The sequence below is a fragment of the Siniperca chuatsi genome, linkage group LG7 (genome assembly GCF_020085105.1).
Source record: "Siniperca chuatsi isolate FFG_IHB_CAS linkage group LG7, ASM2008510v1, whole genome shotgun sequence".
NCBI lineage: Eukaryota > Metazoa > Chordata > Actinopteri > Centrarchiformes > Sinipercidae > Siniperca > Siniperca chuatsi.
This window is the reverse complement of record NC_058048.1, coordinates 266,098-278,705: the sequence shown is the minus strand read 5'-3', so window position 1 is coordinate 278,705 and position 12,608 is coordinate 266,098. Positions and strand designations below refer to the sequence as shown.

The 12,608-nt window shown below is 43.7% G+C and overlaps 1 protein-coding gene across 7 annotated transcripts in view; it reads left to right on the top strand.

The window, feature by feature from the left end:
• Window positions 1–12,608, top strand: part of LOC122878824 (Na(+)/H(+) exchange regulatory cofactor NHE-RF3-like) — a 59,826-nt gene that overhangs the window by 41,389 nt on the left and 5,829 nt on the right. For 3 of the 7 annotated variants that reach the window (XM_044202242.1, XM_044202243.1, XM_044202241.1), the window contains 2 exons: window positions 9,408–9,604; window positions 9,696–9,908. The exons of 1 other annotated variant lie outside the window; for it this stretch is intronic. In XM_044202242.1, coding sequence (XP_044058177.1) covers window positions 9,408–9,604; window positions 9,696–9,908 — 410 coding nt within the window. Of the gene's footprint in view, window positions 1–6,837; window positions 6,899–7,017; window positions 7,432–9,407; window positions 9,605–9,695; window positions 9,909–12,608 lie in introns of those variants that run through there. 3 more of the 7 variants (XM_044202244.1, XM_044202245.1, XM_044202246.1) reach the window with 3 other exon arrangements.

Below are 12,608 nucleotides of genomic sequence, written 5' to 3'. Positions count from 1 at the left end.
AATCGTTGCAGCTCCTTTATTGTGGTTGGAGTGGGCCAATTCCGGATGGCCTCCACTTTCCCCTCGTCCATCTGGATGCCACTACCACTGATGACATAACCAACGAACTGCACAGAGGATTGATGGAATTCGCATTTCTCGGCTTTGAGGAAGAGGTGATGGCTTCTCAGGCGTTCTAGGACCTCCGCAACATGTAGGCGATGGTCCTCCAGGTTCCGGGAGTAAATCAGGATGTCATCAATGTATACTATCACGAATTTATGAAGGAACTCCCGGAGCACCTCGTGAATGAAGTCCTGGAAGACGGAGGGGGCGTTGGCCAGACCGTAGGGCATCACTAGGTATTCGTAATCTTCCCGCAGGCAAACTATGTCCCCTGCCGACGCCCAATAGACCCTGGTCACACCTAGGAGTGGACTTCATCACAGATCTCCCTCCATCAGACAACAACACCTGTATCCTTGTGGTCGTGGACCGGTTCTCGAAGTCTTGCCGCCTCATCCCACTCCGAGGACTACCCACGGCCATGGAAACTGCAGAATGTCTCTTTAACCATGTCTTTCGGTACTATGGATTACCGGAGGACATAGTTTCAGATCGAGGCCCACAATGGCCGGTAGGTGTTAGGAAGGCCGTCTTCCATTCGTCCCCCTCACGTATCCGGATCAGATTGTATGCGCTGCGGAGGTCCAACTTGGTGTAGATAGTGGCACCGCGAAGTTGTTCCAGCGCAGCAGGGACGAGGGGAAGTGGATACTGGAATTTGACGGTAATCCTGTTGAGTGCTCTGTAATCCACACAGGGCCGCAAGCCTCCGTCCTTCTTGGCCACGAAGAAGAAGCTTGAGGCTGCTGGAGAAGTAGATGGTCTGATGTAGCCCTGGGCAAGGGCCTCCTCAATGTACTCCCCCATGGCTTTCTGTTCTGGAATGGATAATGGATAGATTCTTCCATGGGGCACTGGTTCACCCGGGATGAGGTCTATAGCGCAGTCCCATGGCCGATGCGGGGGTAACTGAGAGGCTCTCTTAGGGCAGAAAACATCTGCGGCGTAGCAAGGCGGGATTTCCACTGACTGCTTCTCTCTGGGACTTTCGATGGAGGTTGTGCACACGTGGAGCCTCCGAAGGCGGGATGATGATGGTATGGGTCGACGAGGGAAACAGCCAGGGAAACAGGACTTACCCCATTTCAGCACTTCACCTGTAGCCCAGGAAATGATGGGGTCATGTTGTTCCAACCAAGGTTGCCCTAAGATTACCTCTGCAGTTGAGCCCTCCAGAACCATTAAGTGCTGTTGTTCCTCATGCAGTAGACCCACCCGGATGGTGACAGGACAGGTAGCCCTCTGAATGCCGCGGCGGCTGATTGATTTCCCGGTTATGGCTCGGACCTGGTAACTGGTTGGTGTGACGGAAGTCTTGATGCAGAGTTGGCGGCAGAGGGAGCCGGAGATGAAATTGCCGGCTGACCCGGAGTCGATGAGGGCTTGTACTGGAATGGATAGGTTAGGGGTCACCAGAGTTATTTCGGTAGACAGGGGTTTACTACATGGGAGACTAGGAAGTATTACACTCACCATTGGACGTGGTGGTCTCACTGGACAGGTGGCCCTATTATGTCCAGAAGCTCCACAGTACAAGCACAGTCCTCAGGTCAGCCGTCTCTGCCGCTCCGTCGGGGTTAGTCGGTAGGAGTCTAGCTGCATGGGTTCGAGTTCTGGTTCTGGAGAGCGGTGTCTTTCTGGCTGACGGAGGTTGCGCGTGAGTGGTGGCTGGTCCTCGTCTGCATACGAGTGGCCACCCGAATGGCTAACTGTATAAACCGTTCGAGGCCGATGGTATCCTCGTATGCAGCGAGAAGCAATCTTACCCGGGGTTCCAATCCCTGACGGAAGGTGGTGATAAGGGACTGCTCGTTCCATCCACTGGCTGCCGCGAGGGTTCGGAATTCTAGGGCGTAGTCCTGGATCGACCGCTGACCTTGCTTAAGTTGATATAATTTTTCTCCGGCCGAGGAGTCTCCAGCTGGTCTTCCGAACACCTCGCCGAAGTGCTCCAGGAAACTCGTCAGGGATTGAGTTACAGATCCGTTTTGAGCCCAGATGGACTCGGCCCACTGTAACGCTCTCCCCTGTAGCTGGGAGATAACAAAAGCTACTTTGGAGCGTTCAGTGGGGTACAAGGAAGATTGCATCTCCAGGACCAGGGAACATTGTAGAATGAATCCATTGCAGTCCTCCGCCGAGCCAGAGAAGGGCGCTGGTTTGGCCATGGGACTGGTACATGGCGGAACTGCTGGAGTGACCGGAACGGAAGCGGAAGCAGCTGAGGTGGAGGTAGATGGTGGTGAAGCAATGAGGCCCCGGCGCAGGATCTCCAACAACTCCTGAACTGGATCCGAGGCACTCATGCTGCAATCCTGTTGTGTTGGTCCGGTCTTCTGTTACGGACAGAACAACCGGAGACAATGGTAAGGAGACTGAGAGAGTTTATTACAACACAGAGGTAATATGGAGGTTAGAGCGACACACTCAGGAGACTGGAGACAGACGGGAGCCGGGAGCTGGAGCGACACACTCAGGAAACTGGAGACAGACGGGAGCCGGGGTTCGGGGTTCCAAGTGGTAGTTTTCTCAACGTAGCGTAGTGGGTGAGTCCGTGTAGCATTCGAAGGTAGACTGCGATGCTCTGTCCTTCGTATGAACGAGACCGGACACTGACTGAGGTGAGGAGCTGGGTTATATAGGGAGTAGAGTGGCTGATTATGTGCAGGTGTGCGACGGGTGACAGGTGCTGGGAATTATTACTCAGGTGAGGAGGGGCGGTGTGGCTGTGATGTGGTGGAGCCTGGCGTGTCTGTGACACATAGGAATAATATGACAATAATAGTAACAGAGTTCACAAAACAATCTATAGGAAATGTAATGTGTACAACAGAGGCTTCGAGTTTACACGAAAATTAATAATCAGGATACCAGCAGATGCATTTTCATATCCCGATTAATAACTATCATAGATGTAAAAAAAAAAAAAAGTTATCTTGTTGGTTTCTTATTGTCAATAGGACACAACAAGGTCGATATTATACAAAGTGCATGACAGGTTTGTTACAGTCCAATATGAACTAACAGTAACAGTAACAGTAATATGAACACTTAGTAGAGTTAAGTCAGGTTGATAACCTTTTAAGAAAACAAAGGAAAAATGTACAGAAATGCCATTATTTTCAAACAAAGCCATCCACTCTTTAAATTAAACATTTTCTTATTTACTGTACCTATTCCCTTGAAATATATTTTATAGTATATTCATTTAATTAGGCCTATACTTAATCAAAATCTTAAAAAAAATAAACAATTCTCTAAACTATATATGCTGCTAAACATTATTACCAATCAATCATTTAATATTATATTAACTTAAATTACTACCATAATAGGCATTTCCAACATGTATTACGATGTAATAGCTCTGCTGTAAACTGAAAATTAAACTTATATTCTGGCTGGCATTTCCTTTCCTTTCTGATGGTTCTATTTTAAAGATGATTTTTCCTTTCTTCCTTTATAGAGATTATGGAGTGGTTGCATTGTTGTGTTGCTTGCATGAGACCAAGTTGTGACACAATATGAGAGATGGGATAGTATCATAGAGTGCACAAACAAAATTGCTGTATCTGTAATCATTAGAATACATTTAAAATGAGCTAGATTACGTTGGACAATCCCTGAATTTTACCACCTTTCGTAGTTTACGCTGAGTGGTGCAACCTGCAATATGAAAAAACGTGTGGCTGAGCCTGAGACTATCCCAGATCCTTTCACTGCGAGGAAACAGTACATGTACACAGTGAACGTGAGTCCTGAGTGATAGACAGTCGCTGATTCTCTCTCAAGCGCGCCTCTCTCCCTCCCTCTCATGTCTTGAAGTCTTGAAGTAGGAAGTAGTACCAAATATTGTATTTAATTATTAGGTGTCGCGAAAATATATGTGCTGTACATAATATGGCAAACGGTATCTTTATCCAACCAAATTCTCAGCCCACTGGCTTATCCTTCATGAACAACCGGCTCAGTTCACTAGTTAGGCCAAACAATTTTTTTTAATGAACTTATTCTAATGATTTGGTACACTGAAAAGAACTGCTTTGCCCATCACTAGTCGCAAATCACCCTAGAAGTGGCACACTGCAAGGGCACAACGAAGAATGCTATGAGGTTAAAAAAAAACGTATCCCTTCATAGCCAAAGGCCTAAGGGATTCATTGGAACAGATTAACATCTCTGTTCATGAGTCACCATGTGAGTATAAACTGGAGTTGTTTGGGAAGAAAACAGTATTACATCTGGTGTAAGAAAGTCATGGCATATTGACATGAAAACATCATACCACCAGTACTTCTGGCTCTTCTGACAGAAACACCGAAACACTGTGCTGACATGCTGCAGTAAGCGTATTGTGTCATTTCCGGTCATCAGTGTTTTACTAATAGTGTATTTCTGCTGCTCTAGCTCATCACAGTTAATTTTGTTCGATTCTTCATTATAGTGATTAACTATCTGCTATAAACATACACTAGTTCAGCTCAAGCACTCATAGCGCTCTCCTTTTAACGAGTTTCTCGCTAATCCCACAGTTTACACGCTATTCATTTTTGCTAGCTACCATTCTTTAGCTTAGCAGCTAGCAATGGCTTCTCTCTCTCCCTCTCACTCTCCTGCTCTCTCTTGTTCGGTGTGTCAAATGTTTAGCTATTCCTCTGCCTCCTTTAGTGATAATGGTACATGTAATAAATGTTGTTTATTTGTAGCATTGGAGTTGAGTTCTCCCCACTCAGCGACACACCTGCTGAGAAACCAACTCAAGATGTCTATCTGATATTTCTGTGGTTAGATTCAAGGAAGCGATCCCATCTGCATTTAATTTAATGTTATGTCTCAATATAACAGAGGACTCCTATGCAAATCGCAGCCCCCTCCCAAATTGACCATTTAGTTGATAGTGCTGCAGGCTCACTGCGAACTACATTCGATTCTATCGCTGCTCTAAAAAAGAAGATAATAAACAAAGAAGGTTAGCTCCATGGTGTAACCCGCAAATTAAAGCAAACATTACGAAAACCTGAAAGGAAATGGAAGAATCTCGTTTAGTCTGGCAAGATAGTCTTAAAACATTCAATTCAATTCTATTCATTGATAATTCATAACAGAAGTTATCTTGAAAAAATGCAGAGACCCAACAAATCCCACCATGAGCAAGCATTTGGCAACAGTGGCAAGAAAAAACTTCCTTTTAAGAGGCAGAAACCTTGGATAGAACCAGACTCAATGGTGGGCGGCCATCCGCCGCTGCCGTATTAGGTTTTGAGAGGGGGGGAGATAGGATTAGTTAGGCACAACGCAAAGACCACATAGAATTTTATTTTTAATTTTTTTAAATAGTAAAATAGTAATTGTAGTGTTAATATTAATAGATTAGTAATAATAGGAATGACAGCTATAGGAAGAATAATGTCAGGATCAGTAACAGAGGCAATAACAACAACGGTAGTAGCAGTTGTTGACCAGGAACATGGGGGCTCTCTGCAGCTCCAGAGGCAGAAATACCCGCTGAAAGCGGCAGAAGGAGAGAGGAGAGAAACAAGAAAGCACAAAACTATGGGAGAGAGAAGATGTTGAATTAGTAACATGCAGTAATGGGATAAAAATGCATACAGATGGAGAGGGAGAGAAGGAGAGAGGAAAGAGGCGCATCATGGGAAGTCTCCCGGCAGTCTAGGCCTATAGCAGCATAACTAAGGGATAGTTCAGGGCTCACCCAAGCCAGCCCTAATTATAAGCTTTATCAAAGAGGAAAGTCTTTAGCCTACTCTAAAATGTGGAGATGGTGTCTGCCTCCCGAACCCAAACTGGGACCTGATTCCACAGAAGAGGAGCTTGATAACTGAAGGCTCTGACTCCCATTCTACTTTAGGAGACTCTAGGAACCACAAGTAACCCTGCAACCTGGGAGCGCAGTGTTCTAGTCGGATAATATGGTGTTATGAGATCTTTAAGATACAATTGTGCCAGACCATTAAAAGCTTTGTAGGTGAGGAGAAGGATTTTAAATTCTATTTTAAATTTTACAGGGAGCCAGTGCAGAGAAGCTAATATTGGAGAGATATGATCTCTTTTCCTAGTTTTTGTCAGTACACGTGCCACAGTATTCTGGATCAACTGGAGAGTCTTAAGGGATATTCGGGCAGCTGGATAATAAGGAATTGCAGTAGTCCAGCCTAGAAGTAACAAATGCATGCACTAATTTTTCTGCGTCATTTTGAGACAGGATGTACCTGATTTTTGCAATATTACGTAGGTGAAAAAAGGCAGTCTTTGAAGTTTGTTTTATGTGGGAGTTAATTATCAAAGATAACTGAGAAGGTTGACAGGAGCAAAGCAGCCAAAACACACATCAGGTTCTACAGCTGTTTCCAAGGTTCCTGTGTTTGAAGACAAGTCGGCACCAGTTAAAGGTGATGAATTTATTGAACTTTTTCTCTAATAGTTAAAATTTTATCATTAGAGAAGCTCATGAAGTCGTTGCTACTGAGAGCTACATATAGGAAGGCCCTCCGTAATGCCAGAGCAGCCTACTACTCATCATTAATAGAGGAAAATAAAAACAATCCCAGGTTTCTTTTCAGCACTGTAGCCAGGTGACAGAGAATCACAGCTCTATTGAGCCATATATTGTTGTTGTCAGCCACCTACCCTCCCTATCCCTTGTGTTTCTTGTGTGTCTGGCTCCATGCTGCTGCTGATCACCGGCACAACTGTCTCCTATCAACTCATCAGTCTCCACAGCTTATATGCCAGGCTCTCCCACTTCACCAACGCCAGATCGTCCCTGTACATTGTACGACCACTACGTCAAGGCTCCTCAAACTTACTCAGCTAAGTACCTTTTTTTGCAAGTGTGTTGCCTTGTGTTTTGATCCTGTTTTCTGCTCTGCTATCCTGTGCTGGTGATCACAGCTCCTGTAATTGCCTGGATTTCTGTCAGCCTGTCTCTCCAGCCACCTTCACTTCGCCTGTCTTCAACAGTTCCACTTTGCCTGTCTACCATCACTCCACCACGGAGCCAGACCCTCAATATCTTACCTGCTCCGTGATCTTGGTGCCGCTGACGGTGAGTCTCCACACACCACAATCAGCGCCACACCACGGCCAGCCAGATCCACGGGGTACCACCTCACACTGCCTCATGGACCAGCCTGCCTGTCCAGACCCACGCGGCGGCTAGACCGCTGCTCCAGGCTCCGAGTCGGAACCACTGCTACTCTCCCGGGGTCACCAAGTTCGACACCGAAGGCTTCGCTCAGAACTACTACACCCCTTCCCACTATTCCTGCTAACATATAAATAAAGTGCAAATTGGGTTATAAAGACTATTGGTGTGTTCTGCATTTGTGGGTTCGAAGATCGTACATACGACATATTCCTATAGCCCTTAGTAGTAACATCATGAGCTTCTTTGATGATAAAATTTGAACTATTAGAGAAAAAAAATCATCAAGTCCTGCCTTCATCCGGTGCTGACTTGTCTTCAAACACAGGAACCTTGGAAACAGCTGTAGAGCCTGATGTGTGTTTTGGCTGCTTTGCTCCTGTCGATCTTCTTCAGCTGACTTCAACGATTAATTCATCTAAGCCATCAACCTGTCTCTTAGACCCCATTCCAACTAGGCTGCTTAAAGACGTTTTACCCTTAGTTAGCACTTCTTTACTGGATATGATCAATCTGTCTTAACAGGCTATGTACCACAATCCTTTAAAGTAGCTGTAATTAAACCGCTTCTAAAAAAGCCCACTCTTGATCCAGGGATTTTTGCCAACTATAGACCTATATCTAACCTTCCCTTTCTTTCTAAGATCCTTGAGGAAAGCAGTCGCCAATCAGTTGTGTGACTTTCTAAATAACAATAGTTTATTTGAGGATTTTCAAGTCAGGATTTAGATTGCATTATAACGCAGAGACAGGACTGGTGAAAATTTCAAATGACCTTTTAAATGCATTAGACAATGGACTTGTCTCGTTACATCATAGTTCTGTGTTCAACACCACTGACCATCACATTCTATTACAGACACTGGAACATGTAATTGGCATTAAAGGAACCGCTCTAAGCTGGTTTAAATCCTATCTATCAGATCGATCTCAATGTGTACATGTTAACGGTGAGTCCTCTGTGCACACCAAAGTTAGTCACGGAGTGCCACAAGGTTCTGTGCTTGGACCAATTCTATTCACCTTATGTATGCTTCCTCTAGGCAACATTATTAGAAAACACTCCATAAACTTTCATTGTCATATGGATGATAGCCAATTATATCTATCATTTAAGCCAGATGAAACTAACCAGTTAACTAAACTTCAAGCGTGCCTTAAGGACATAAAGACCTGGATGACCTGCAACTTTCTGATGTTAAACTCAGACAAAACTAAAATTATTGTACTTGGTCCCAAACACTTCCAAGACACATTATCTAAAGATATAGTTACTCTAGATGGCATTGTCCTGGCCTCCAGCAGCACCATAAGGAACCTCGGCGTTATCTTTGATCAGGATTTATACTTTAACTCCTACATGAAACAAACTTCAAGGACTGCTTTTTTCACCTACGTAACATTGCAAAAATCAGGCACATTCTGTCTCAAAATGATTAAATGATTGAAAAATTAGTGCATGCATTTGTTACTTCTAGGCTGGACTACTGCAATTCCTTATTATCCAGCTGCCCGAATATGTCCCTTAAGACTCTCCAGTTGATCCAGAATTCTGCGGCACGTGTACTGACAAGAACTAGGAAAAGAGATCATCCAAAAGTAGAGTGGGAGCCAGAGCCTTCAGCTATAGGCTGAGACTGCCAGGAGACTTCCCATGATGCACCTCTTTCCTCTCTCCCTCTGTATGCACTTTCATCCCATTACTGCATGTTACTAACATGACATCTTCTCTCTCTCTCGTAGTTTTGTGCTTTCTCGTTTCTCTCCACTCTCCTTCTGCTGTAGCTTTCAGCAGGTATTTCTGCCTCCGGAGTTGCAGAGACCATCTGCTGCCCCTGTGTTCCTACTGCAGTTGTTGTTGTGTTGTGTTTTTCTGTTTTTTTCTCTCTCTCTCTCTCTCTCTCTCTCTCTCTCTCTCTCTCTCTCTCTCTCAGCACTGTGAATGTTTATTGGGTGTGTTCATTGAATACATGAACAATTATAATTGTTTCTGTTTATTAGCTTAAGCCTATTGAGTTTGTCTATACCTGTGAATTTGATGAAAAACCATTTCGGAACCTTTCTTTCAGTAATAATCAGGTAATTTAAAGTCTCTATGAACTTCTATTCTTTTCTATCCAAACCTGCTGTGACCCAGTTCACGTGTTGAGGGAGGTGGATGTGGGGAGTCCAGCTGAGGGGGCAGGGATGGAGGATGGAGACCTGCTGTTAGCTGTCAATGGGGAACCTGTTGAGTCTATGGAGCATGAGGACATTGTCAAAAAGATTAGACGGAGTGGTGATAAAGTCATCCTTGCCTCTATATCTATACCAGGAAGAGACTTTTACAGAGAGGTAAGTACAGTCATATTGACTACAGATGGACTCATCATACAGATACTGTATCAGAACTTACCTTTAACTGCTTTCTGTTGTTTTCCTGCAGTTAGGCATTTCTCCCCTGTTGTTCCATGACGAATGTACACTCCAGGATGACAGACAGCAGACTGTCTCCCACTGCACTGAAAACCAGAATGTAACTACTCTTAGAAATGGATGTCTGACATATTCCACAATGTATGTTCAGGACAGAGAGGAGAACACCTCTGGTTTCCACTCAGACTGTGTCCTGGATCAGTCAGGAACTTTAACCAAACAGGTATGATCCTACTATTCATTACATCCTCTATAATGTGACCCCGGCAGGAATACTGTCTCCAGTTGCAACCAGGGGCCAGATACATACAGTGGTGTGAAAAGGTGTTTGCCCCCTTCCTGATTTCTTATTTTTTTTGCATGTTTGTCATGCTTAAATGTTTCAGATCAAACAAATTTAAATATTAGTCAAAGATAATACAAGTAAACACAAAATGCAGTTTTTAAATGAAGGTTGTTATTATTAAGGGAAAACAAAATCCAAACGTAGTGTAGATGAATCTCAGGTGTGTGATTAGTGACAGGTGTTTCTGAGTAGTATTCTGGTGAGGGGGTGCGTTGTGTATGTGGGGTTGTGGAGCCTGGCATATCCGTGACAACTACATGGCCCTGTGTGAAATAGTGATTGCCCCTAAACCTAATAACTGGTTGGGCCACCCTTAGCAGCAACAACTGCAATCAAGTGTTTGCGATAACTTGCAATGAGTCTTTTACAGCGCTGTGGAGGAATTTTGGCCCACTCATCTTTGCAGAATTGTTGTAATTCAGCCAAATTGGAGGGTTTTCGAGCATGAACTGCCTTTTTAAGGTCATGCCACAGCAAGTGGCAGTCAGGACTTTGACTAGGCCACTCTGAAGTCTTCATTTTGTTCTTCTTCAGCCATTCAGAGGTGGACTTGCTGGTGTGTTTTGGATCATTGTCCTGCTGCAGAACCCAAGTTCGCTTCAGCTTGAGGTCACGAACAGATGGCTGGACATTCTCCTTCATGAGTTTCTGGTAGACAGCAGAATTGATGGTTCCATTTATCACAGCAATTCTTCCAGGTCCTGAAGCAGCAAAACAGCCCCAGACCATCACACTACCACCACCATATTTTACTGTTGGTATGATGTTCTTTTTCTGAAATGCGGTGTTACTTTTACACCAGATTTAATGGGACACACACCTTCCAAAAAGTTCCAACTTTTGTCTCGTCAGTCCACAGAGTATTTTCCCAAAAGTCTTGGGGATCATCAAGATGTTTTCTGGCAAAAATGAGACGAGCCTTAATGTTCTTTTTGCTCAGCAGTGGTTTTCATCTTGGAACTCTGCCATGCAGGCCATTTTTGCCCAGTCTCTTTTTTTATGGTGGAGTCATGAACACTGACCTTAACTGAGGCAAGTGAGGCCTGCAGTTCTTTGGATGTTGTTGTGGGGTCTTTTGTGCCCTTTTGGATGAGTCGTCGCTGCGCTCTTGGGGTAATTTTGATCGGCCGGCCACTGCTGCGCACCACTGGTCCATGTTTTCGCCATTTGTGGATAATGGCTCTCGCTGTGGTTCGCTGGAGTCCCAAAACTTTAGAAATGGCTTTATAACCTTTTCCAGGCTGATAGATCTCAATTACTTTCTTTCTCATTTGTTCCTGAATTTCTTTGGATCTCGGCATGATGTCTTCTTCTTCTTCTTCTTCTTCTTCTTCTTTTTTTTTAACGGCGGTTGGCAACCAGCTTAATGGTGCATTACCGCCACCTTCTGTTCTGGAGTGTGGATCAGTCAGTAAACCATAATCTACAATTTCCCAGGGATTTATGGGGGAAGGAAAGAAACACGGCATGATGTCTAGCTTTTGAAGATCTTTTGGTCTACTTCACTTTGTAGAAGCAGGTCAAATTTAAGTGATTTCTTGATTGAGAACAGGTGTGGCAGTAATCAGGCACGGGTGTGGCTAGAGAAATTGAACTCAGGTGTGATAAACCACAGCTAAGTTATGTTTTAACAGGGAGGGCAATCACTATTTCACACAGGGCCATGTAGGTTTGGATTTTGTTTTCCCTTCATTTAAAAACTGCATTTTACTTGTGTTATCTTTGACTAATATTTAAATTTGTTTGATTATCTGAAACATTTAAGTGTGACAAACATGCAAAAAAATAAGAAATCAGGAACGGGGCAAACACTTTTTCACACCACTGTATATCTGTAGATTCATAAAACTGTGTATACACAAAGACAGAAATTTGCAGGCCCATTCTTTTCATCAGATTTATAAAATCGCATGTACATTTGGTTCTGTTTTATAAACATAAATGGACATTGACATGCTTCTTAATCCGCTGTTTGCATATCGTTACCAAAAGAAGTGCAGTTTTACTGACTGTGTTGCATCAGTGAGGTTCTCCAACAGCACCAGAACAGCTGACATTACACACAATCATTACACACGGCTGTGGCTATTTCTAGTACTTCACATGTACATGTAATCCATTGTATGATATCTCAGTCATCATTATTTAACATCAGACAGATGACCAACGGTCTAGTTTATAGCGCCATTATCTAAACAGACTTTACAAAGTGCTTCACAATAAAGGATAAAATGAAAAAACAAATGGGGAGGGAGATGAAAAGATGCCTCCAATGAAAATATAGAGAATGTTAAAATTGATTACACAATCAAAATTAAGTTCATAAATGCTCTTTTCATTGACATTTTACAGATTGCTGTGTTGACTGCAAAAAATCACACAATCAGTGTAATTGGCTAACATCCTAAACAATGTGTTCTCAGATTCAGTTTCTCAGCTTATTTTTCATCTCCAACTAGCTCTGGAAAACTGTGTATAAACTGGTTTGAAGTCTGTGTGAGGTCCACACATTGTCACCACACATTGGGCCTCATGCAAGAGTATTTTCATATTCTTCTCCTAAACCTTTTCAGGGTA